This window comes from Acanthisitta chloris, unplaced genomic scaffold (genome assembly GCF_000695815.1).
Source record: "Acanthisitta chloris isolate BGI_N310 unplaced genomic scaffold, ASM69581v1 scaffold6465, whole genome shotgun sequence".
In the NCBI taxonomy this organism is placed as follows: domain Eukaryota; kingdom Metazoa; phylum Chordata; class Aves; order Passeriformes; family Acanthisittidae; genus Acanthisitta; species Acanthisitta chloris.
In genome coordinates, this window is record NW_008673097.1 from 30,962 (window position 1) to 41,288 (window position 10,327).

At 42.4% G+C, this 10,327-nt stretch overlaps 1 protein-coding gene across 1 annotated transcript; it reads right to left on the minus strand.

The window, feature by feature from the left end:
• Positions 1-370: 370 nt before the first annotated feature.
• Positions 371-10,205, minus strand: LOC103802320 (PR domain zinc finger protein 15-like). The gene is made up of 11 exons (XM_009074779.1): positions 10,078-10,205; positions 9,579-9,713; positions 7,342-7,505; positions 6,172-6,251; positions 5,466-5,585; positions 4,330-4,461; positions 3,779-3,862; positions 3,421-3,593; positions 2,121-2,201; positions 1,562-1,774; positions 371-957 (listed from the first exon to the last, which is right to left on the minus strand). The coding sequence occupies exons 1-11, from the start codon at positions 10,186-10,188 to the stop codon at positions 481-483; spliced, it is 1,770 nt and encodes a 589-aa protein (XP_009073027.1). The 5' UTR covers positions 10,189-10,205; the 3' UTR covers positions 371-480.
• Positions 10,206-10,327: the final 122 nt, after the last annotated feature.

Genomic DNA, 10,327 nt, shown 5'->3' on the forward strand with positions numbered 1-10,327 from the left:
AGAAACAAAAAGACAATTATTGTTTTGCCTGTTTGTGTCTTCACATTTCAGTCTCTACCAGCTGACCACAAGTGTACTCCACTCACTGTGAACAAGGTATTCCTATGACATTTCCAGACTGGAAAGAAGTGACATGGTATGGCTGAGAGGGTTTTGTACATCACAAGTGCTGTAGTATTTAGGATTTCCCTGCTTTGGTTATGATGTATGATGATGCACCTGTCAAATCTCAATCTTACTTCACAAGTGCAAGGGGGTGCTAAATTTCTGGTGAGATTGTTTTTCCTTTTCCTCAAGACAGTGCAAGGCCTAGAGACAGCGCAGAAATCTCAGGTTAGGGTGTTGCAGCGTGCTATAGGCCAATTTTAGCATTTTCCCATCTGTTTGGTATCCAGCAAACAATCCTATTAGAAACTTTCCAAAGGTCTGTGTGTTTTTGTCTCTAAGTACTGTCCATTTGAAAACTTTCCAAAGTATAAATTAGTAGCTGTACATCTGCTGCTGTTGCTCTGTTTGAACAGGTTGCTGTCCCGATTGCTGTTGCGTCGCCTGTGCCTGGGGCTGCAGGACATCAGTCTGAGGCACTGACCTCCACGTCAGCGGATGCTGTTCTGTTATCTGGTTGCCCAGAGGAGCAATGGAGTTCACCAAGGTGGTCAGGTTTATGAAATGGGCCACGGACTGGGGGTTGGCTGCCTCAGGCTGTGGCTGGATCTGAATGTCATTCTGGCGGTTGTGCAGCATGGCAGAACCACTGACGGTGTCGAACGTCACGGTGAGAATGGAGTTGTCCAGCTGTAACTGCCGCTCAGGGGCAGTCAGATGGCCAACAGCCACGGGCTGCAGGTTTGTGAACTGGGTTCCAGCTGCTGTTGTAATGGGGGTAACAGTGATATTTGTCAGCCCAACAGAACTGGAAGGGGCTGTGACGTTTGGGTCACCAAGGGTCACCACCACCTGAGGAGAAACACAGAGGTAACCTCAGCCTTCTACCTTGCAGCTGACCACCAAGTATCAAGAAACAGCAAGAAAGATCACCTGAGTGCTGATGGGCTCACATGGTGCTACTGCCAGCAAGAGAAGTCACACATAGAGAAACACAGAAAACTTGGGATATAACAACTTTCATATACAGAAATTACCACAGGCAGTAATGGGAGAGAGGGATATGCAACATTCCAAACAAGCAGCCAAATTAACTTTCAGAGAATCACAGAATCAGCTAGGTTGGAAGGGACCAGAGTGTGTCATCTGGTCCAACCTCCCTGCTCAAGCAGGACCATCCTGTGATCATACCAACTTTCACCCCTTTAATCACAGCTTCACCCAGTTGGTGGTACTTGGCAAAGGAGGAGATGGTAACACCAAAGGAAATGGAAACAAACATGAGGAGCTTACTGGTCCAACTCCTTGTTTTTTTTAAAAGTCTTTATTCATCTTTGTATTACCACAATTTATCAAATCAGCTCCAAATGTTCCATTCACTCTTTCATGTTTGCTATCAGCAAAAAACTGAAGGGTTATGCCCCTAAGCAATGCCATCACTGCTCCTGGAACTCACCTGCTGGATGCTCTGCACAGCTGAATTGGTCTCATCGCCAACATTCCCTGTGAATTCACCTTCCTTCTCTGTGTATTCACTGAAGGCAGGGTCCTCAGGCACTTGAGCTTCCTCCTCCTCACCTGACTTTTGTTTTCGTTTCTGGCCACGTTTAGGAGCTTTTATATGCTGTTTCCCTTCTGGTAATTCACCTTGTTCCAAGGCTAGTTCCGGCTGGAGCAACACATTTCCAAAGAAAACATCAAGTCCTTTTGCTTAGTGAAGTTCCAAGTAAGAGACTATCACCTGAAGCTGGTTTACTGTCAATTCTCAAGTGCAGAAACAATCTTGAGGAAAAAGCTGGTTTCAGGGAATGAGACCTCACCCTGTAATTAGCTGTGTTTTACCAGCTGCCCTGTTGTACAGCCAAACAGATCCACAGCTTGAAGCTGCTTGGACATGTCAGGCTGGGGCTGACTCCCTGAAAAAGCACATTCCTCACCCATCAGCCTACGCCCAGCTATGTTATGTACCAAAAAAGTGACATCCCCAACTCACCCTCCAGCAGGCCTGGAATTACCTGAACAATCCCAATTGAAGAGGCATCAATGGTAGTTGTCTCTGGCAGCTGCTCCAAATCATCAATCCTCACTGAAAGAATCTGTAGACAAAGAGGTATCAGCTGGTGAATTGCAGTCAGGCAACACAGCATCTCCCTAATAAATCCTGTCACAAAGTGAAAATGATGTAATCTAACATTTTATGCATATCTTGTAAAAAAAAGGAATTTAACCATGGCTTTTCTTTTAATAACCTTTTGGCATATCATCTTCTTCTTCCTGAAAACCAGCAAAGTTTAAAGACAACAATATAAGAACATGTTTATTTTCCTGTTCTAGACAGAACACACCCCACTGGGAAGTGATGAATACTACAGAAAACAATACGTTGGAAAAAAAAAATAATTTTAGCATTTTAATTTATAAACCTACCAGCTGTGTCCTACTTCATTGTTTTCAGCTGAATCTATACATCTCAGCTTATCAAAGAATAGAGACAAATTGCCCTCTGGATTGCAGATATGTAGCTACATTTTTAAGCCCCAAATCACCAAGCTTTATGTTGTCTTCCTTCCCAGTCATCATGATAAAACAGCAAAGCAATGCTAATGATAAGCTGGGAGTTAAAAGAAAAGCCTCAAAGGGAATGGACAAGCCTTAGTCAAACCTAAACAAGAAATGCTGAGGAGAAACACAATAGCTATTCAGAAATTTAGAACAGAGAAAAAGCCCTGTTGGGGTCAGACAAAACATCCCTCTAATCCAGATTCTCTCCAGTCAGCATTCATCTTTAATACTAAGAAAAATTCTGTTTCATCAGCAGATGCTGCACCACCTCTCTATTCACCACTTCTTTCAGATCACTCCTGAATACAGAGAACACAATGGGGGAAAAAAGAATCCATTATACTCACTAATGGATGAAGACAAAACATGAAAAAACACACATTTAAGCTGAGGCAGAAAAAGAAAAGGAATTTAAATAATCAGAAGAACTTCATTTTTAGGGACTGACAATCAGATATGTTTACTACTAGGACTTACCACAGGGAAATGGCTGATTCAGTTAAGGGCACTGCCTAAACTGGCTCCAAAATAACAAGAAAAAAGAGAGGAAAAAAAAAGTAATTCTTTTCAAGTCTGGTGGTCTAGTGGGAGGTGTCCCTGCCCGGGGCAGGCGTTGGGACTAGGTGATCTCTAAGGTTCATTCCAACCCCTTAACATACTCTGATACTATGAAGTCACTGAAAGCCATAAACCTTCTTTAAAAAAACCAACCAAAAGAAACCACCTCACAATCCACCTGCCAAACGCACTCACCTCGGGATGTTTACGCCTCATGTGTCGACTCATGGATGCTCTGGTAGAAACCTTTGTCCCACACAGCTGACAGCTCTGGGCTTCCACCTTATCATGGGTGAGCTGGATGTGCTTCTGCAGCATGTAATCAGTGACATACTTCTTATCACAGACTGAACATGTCCACTGTTTTCCTACTGGTGGCAGATGGAAGGAAAACCCAATAGATGAGTATAGTATTGTCAACATCTCAACAAGAGGAACAACTTATGTTTGGTAACAGGATGTGCAGCAATATTTCCAAGACTGGCAAGTCTAAAGCAAGCCAAGGAAGAAAATGGAGATACTGTTGGTGAATACTGTTTTTTTGAGGGTTTACCTGTATGGATCAGCTTATGAGTCTCCATCGTGTTTCTTTCACTAAACGTCTTGCCACAGAGCTCACACATGAAATCTTTGATTCCTGCATGAAGAGCACAGTTAGCATCTGTGAAAGCAGCCTAAGGTATCTGGGACAATTCTGAGTCTTGTATTATTAACATTACCCACAAAAGCACAGGCAAACAAGCAGAAGCAGCTCAGCTTCACCACCTGTTTTTACCTAAGCCATAGCACTGTATCTGGCAGAAAACAAATCCAAGAGAAATTGATTTGGGAGGTAAAATTTTGTTTTGGGAAATGAGAACCTGAAGACTAACTTAAACCAAAGCCAACACTCTAGACCTACCCTAGACCAAGACAACCTCTCTCCAAAAAAGCAAAACTTGAAACCAACTAAACTATCTCTCAATTGCAGAGCAGTTGGTCTTGGCTGCAGAGAGGACAAAATCTCTCATACTCCTCATACTCTCTGACTGTTCTAGGTAAGAGTTCTCTTAGGAAGCATTTAACTAACTCAGTGCAACCTTTGTACATGTCTGGAGCTCTCACCCGTGTGCCTTTTGTAGTGCTTCAGCATATTGACTTTCTGTGCGAATTTTCGGTGACATTCCTTGCACTCATATTCTTTAATCCCTTTGTGAAGCTTCATGTGGTGACGAAGAGCATGTTTTGTCTTCATTCCTGTGAGACAAAAGGTACAGCATGACAGTTAGCCCATTGCTCCCACCTTCACAGGAGAACTCAGGATGATCATGTTGTTAGCCAAGAGCTCTAAGATTATACTTGCTGCGAGTCCGTAACTGCATATTTAGAGGAACTGCAATGATAGGACAAGGGGTAATGGGTTCAAACTGAAGGAGGGAAAGTTTAGGTTGGATATTAGAAAAAAGGTTTTTACTCTAAGAGTGGTGAGACACTGGCACAGGTTGCCCAGGGACATGGTGGCTGCCCCGACCCTGGTGGTGTGCAAGGCCAGGCTGGATGAGCCTTGAGCAACCTGATCTAGTGAGGAGGTGTCCCTGCCCAGGGCAGGGGTTGGGACTAGGTGATCTGTAACCTTAAATTCTATCATTCTATGATTCTATGATTTTTAATTGTTTAGGTAGTAATGCACATCATTATTATTTATTGTCTTGATTCCAAGAAAGAGCTCTGGAAAACATCTGAGCAACCTCTGAGGAAGAAGCAAAACAGCAGCACAAAGCAGCATGAGAGGTGTCAAACTTACTACTGCCTTCCACTAAAACACCAGCTCAGATTTTGTTCAACTTGTAACACGAGCAGTTAAAAATGTCAAAGCAACTTTGACTCTGAAGGCTCTTACAGACAGAAATGACTCTATTTCTTCAGCCTGAAAACAGCCTAGAATGAAAAAAATCAACTTGCATTCACTTTTGTGCTGCAAATGTATTGGAACTCAGTCAGGCAAGCATTCCTCAACTGACAGAAGCCAACGTTGTTAAAATCAATGTTGTCTTACAGGCCATGAAACCAAATTGTATAAAATTAGGGGTAGTTTATACAACCATGAGGCTCCTGATTAATATGGTTTCTACCTCTCGAAAATGCAGGATTTACAGCACTCCCAGATCTTCCCAATACCCTAAAAATGGAAGTATTTTCAATTCAGCTATTCACCTGCTATTCAGTATCACAATGAATGGAAAACGAGGCATCAGACATACCTTTGCCACACTCTGCACACAAGTATTCTCGGATATTATCATGGACTCGCATATGTTCTTTTAACATGTCTTTCCTAGCAAATGATTTGCCACATTGCTCACAAGCATGACTTTTTACACCTTAAAAATAAATTTAAAAGACAACATAAACAAAAAAAAATGTTAATGAAAAATGTGCATCTCCTAAAAACTTACTAAAGTGGCAACAGCCCAACTGGGCTGTCCACCACACCTTTCATGCATATAGTAGCCCAAACTAAATTAGAAGACTTTGGAGAGAGAGGAAAGCTGGATTTTTGTGTGAGATCTGGAAAAAAAAAAGGATAAAGCCTGAGGTAGGAAAAGACTGAATAGCATGAAATAGTAATGAGCTGTTAAAAATGATTTTGCAGTAGCAGTTTTCAGCCTGTGTAATGGTGAGATGGATAACAGTTTGGGGAAAAACATAATACAGAATTAGGTGAATCCTCCAACATGTTAACTAGGAATTTGGATTGTGTGCCTAGATCAAGTCTCTTCATTAATATCACCTGCTTTAGAAAACTAGTCTACCCTAAAATCATAAATATAGTATTTTGTGATAATACAGTAACTTACAATAAAAACCCATAACTGATTTCCTCCAACAAAAAAAAAATAAGGCAGGCACTGGCAACAGAAATTTATTTTTAGTACTGAAAATTATAAAGAAGCACAACATTTTTACCTGTATGTATAAGCTTATGTCTTTCCAGATTTCCTATACTGTTAAAAATCCTTCCACAGATTTCACATGGATGGATGTATCTGAAACCAAAGAGACCAAAACCTGTGATTCTTTTTGGGGACAGTTGGTTTTCAGGTATCTGTCAGTAACTATTTCATCTGCTAATACTAATTACTATAAAAGTTCCTTGAAGCAAAAATACATTTTTAAAACAAGCCTTAAGAAACCTCTAAGCTGGCAGCAAGCTTGGAGCAGCGTGGCATTGCTATATCCTCAAGTAACAGCTTGTAAAAAAACTGCAGGTAATAGATTTATACTTTACAAAGTCCAAACTGGGAGGCTACTGACTAATCATCTGTGTGAAGTCAATCACTAGTGATATGTATTTCAAGCTCCTAATAAACATGACCTGGCAGTGTGTGCTCACAGCCCAGAAAGCCAATGGAATCCTGGGCTGCTTCCAAAGGAGTGTGGGCAGCAGGACAAAGGAGGTGATTCTCCCCCTTTACTCTGCTCTCCTGAGACCCCACCTGGAATACTGCACACAGTTCTGGTGTCCTCAACGTAACAAGGACATGGAACTGCTGGAGCAAGTCCAGAGGAGGCCAAAAAATTGCTAAGAGGACTGGAGCATCTCCCCTGTGAGGACAGGCTGAGGGAGTTGGGGCTGTGCAGCCTGGCGAAGAGAAGGTTGTGTGGAGACCTCAGTGCACCTTCCAGGATCTGAAGAGGCTACAGGGGAACTGGAGAGGGACTCTGTTAGGAACTGTAGTGACAGACAAGGAGTAATAGGGATAAATTGAAGGAGGGGAAATTTAGATTATCAGGTATCAGGAAAAAGCTTTCTACTGTGAGGGTGGTGAGACACTGGCCCAGGTTGTCCAGGGAGGCTGTGGCTGCCCCAGCCTTGGCAGTGTTCAAAGCCAGGTTGAATGAAGCCTTGAGCAAATTGGTGTAGTGGAAGGTGTCTGTGCCCATGGCTGGGGGGGTTGGGACTAGATGATCCCTTCCAACCCAAGTCATTCTATGATGATTCTATGATGACCTCTAAGGTACTTTCCAACCCCTTAACATTCTATGATTTTAACACCCGTTACACAGTTTCAGTTATTTTAGTACATCCCAAGTCTCTACAAGCATCAGGTGGCAGAGCACAACATTCCATCTTACTTCTGCACGTTTGGATCTGGCAGGTTCTCCCGATGGATGACCATGTGTGCGTGGTACGTCGCCTTCAAGGCGAAACGCCTGTTGCAGATACTACAGCCATAGCCCTTCTCCTTGTGGACATCCATGATGTGCTTCAGGTACTCCTTCCCTCTGCCAAAAGTCAGCTAGGGAATGAATCAATAGTGAATGAAAGGGAGAAAAAGTCCTTGGGCACAGCAATGAACTGGTAATACATTACTAGGACCTTGAGTTGGTGTGAGTAGACCTAAATACCCTGTGTATCATCAGATGAAAAATCTGTGGAAGGTGGACTTGGGCCTGAGCCTCTTTGGCTCACACTACAGGGTGTCAGTTCATTTGGAAAACCTCCACTTCTCCACTGCACAAGAAGAGGAACTCCAATTATTCGTGCACTGAGGAATGAAGAGAGCCATGTCTAACCTCCACCAGCTGTCAAAGTGAGGACACCACAGATGGAAAACATATCTGCTGGGCTCTGGGGGCATGGTAAGCTTTACTCTGCACAGTCAGTTTCAGCATTAGCTTCAGAAGAGTTGGAATGTCAGGCACTGGAATAGGTTGCCCAGGGAGGTGGTGGAGTCACCATCCCTGGAAGTGTTTTAAGAGGCATCTGCATCTGGTGCTGGAGGATATGGTTTAAGGCTTGAGGGTTACAGCAGAGTGGCAGGTTAATGGCTGGACTTGATGATCTTAGAGATCTCCTCCAACCTTGATGATTCTCTGATTCTAATTTCTAGGTGTTGCAGGGCAGTGACTCTAGCTCAGCTCCTGCAAGTGCTACAGCTATGAGACAGATGCTCCACTACTGAGCTCCTTGGGCTACACAACCCTGAATATCCACTTACACTCCATCATATCCATTTGTGCTCCAGCATATCAGGGCAAACTGCCATAATGACATGATCTAGTGCTCCAATTCTGCAACTAGCCAGGGTATTTCTGACAGCACTGCACAGCTTGGAAAAGGAATACTTTGGGATGAGAAAAAACATGGAGAGATTCTGAAGAGCTCACAAGAGATATTCCACCAAGACTCATTCACATGCTGTTCTCCCTTTGGCAGTTTAGTTCCCCAAAAGAGCCTCCCCATCTCATCACAGCAAATCTCATTTTCCACAGCTGTTCCCTTCCACAACTGTTAGCTTCACAAACACCTGCAAAAGTGCTACAAAAACAGCTTCCAAAAAGAGCTTTCTGATTTGCATGGCACAGATGCCCTCACTTGGAAGCACAATTTTACACAGTTTATGTACCCATGAAGTGTCAGGCAGTAAAATTAGCACATAAAATTAGCAAGCCTGGGATTAACTGCTGTGATACCACACCTTCTTATGCTTACTGACATAAGCTTAAAAGCAGTTTGCACTTAAATCTTGTTCACAGATAAGAACAGAAAACTGAAGTATCTGCAGGCTTTAAAATGAAGATAGGCTAAGTACTTTCTCCACATTAAGTGTAGACTGTGAAATAAACTCTGATTTCCAGGGGTCAAGTCAGTGGCTTAACTACCAAAATTCTCCTGTCCCTATGTCAGTTTGGCCACCTTTGCCATTCTCACTGATTGCTTCTGCCTCTCACGTGCCCCAGCACAGTGCAGTCCCCCAGGAAGGGCACAGAGTCCAAATGGGCCTTAAGGACCCTGTTATTTCTTCACCAAATGGCAAAAGCCATGCACTAAGGGCTTTTACAGGTCTTCCTCTCTAAGCTGACAACTGAGTAAAGTATGTTCCAGCAGTATTTCTAACGCCATCCTGTTAGTAGTAAAGCATGCCAGGAATAAACAGGCACACATAAGGAGCAGTCTTAATCCTCCAAACTAGATATCCACTAGAGGACCATCTGAACTCAGCAAAATCAATCAATTTTTGGACTGTATCGTTCAGAAATGCTGTAACAATTTTAATTTGCACATAATCAAAAGTTAGTGCAAGATTTGATTGTTTCTTTATTGACTCTTCCTCCAGTTTTGCTTGCTTGCTTCCATACAGGAAAGCAGATGTGTTTGTATTTCTCTAAGTGTTTAGCATCCACCTTACTGAACACCACCTCAAGTCTTATGGGATAGCATCACTTCACAGATTAGAGGTAACCAGCACTGACCTGTGGACTGGCCTTCTCTTTGAGAACCCTTCATGTTACTTAAAACTCTGATTTATAGACATCTCCACTCCCTCCCCCATCCCAAAACAAGTTAATTGGAAAGTATTTAAAGCTACCTGGCACCTTTTGCAGCTATACTTGTGAGGCTCAGAATCTGCACTTTCGTCAGAGTTGTCATCATTTTCCTCTGATGAGATTCCAATTTTACCAATGAACTCTTCTCTCTGGTGATCATCCATTAGGGCTATGTCCTGTGTAGGGTAGGAAAGAATAATCTGTTTTAATAAAGGTAACACCTTTTGTTGCCATGCAAACTGCCTTGAATTAACAACTGCTCTAATAGTATTTATTTAACATCTCCTTCTGTTTCATTCAATACAGGCAAAAAAATTCCTACACAAGGAATAACTATTTATTCAAACAAATAATGCTATTTTTTTAATGCATAAAAGGAACTCCAGTGTAAACAGAGACTCAACTGATACAATATTACATCCCCAAATGCATCTTCATGAGCATCACTGTGATACAATTCCCTTTCAACTCAGTTCCTTACGATTCAGCGCTAACCTAGTTATGCCAAAACACTCTGCTAATTAATTATCAACACAATACCTTAAAATGGACGTGAATATGATCTCTCAACACATCCACCCTGAAAAATTTACGTCCACAGATTTCACAAGTGTATTTCTTGTCTCCATGCGTTAGAAGGTGTTTGTTCATGTTGCTTCTACATGAAAATACCTACAAGAAAAGAAGGAGGAATGAACGGGTCTTGGATCATGTTCAAGCACAGAACATCTTTACTGTTCTGTTTGATACATTCTGGCCAGAGAGCTGAACATGAGCAAGCAGTGTGCTC

What these genes read in the sequence shown, in the direction of transcription:
- LOC103802320 (XM_009074779.1), bottom strand. Translation starts at nt 10,188, where the DNA reads ATGAACAAACACCTTCTAACGCATGGAGACAAGAAATACACTTGTGAA. An exon ending in CCAGATCCAAACGTGCAGAA is followed by an intron (nt 6,252 to 7,341) that starts GTAAGATGGAAT and finishes CTTTGGTTTCAG; the next exon opens with ATACATCCATCCATGTGAAA. An exon ending in TGAGGCGTAAACATCCCGAG is followed by an intron (nt 2,202 to 3,420) that starts GTGAGTGCGTTT and finishes CTTTGTCTACAG; the next exon opens with ATTCTTTCAGTGAGGATTGA.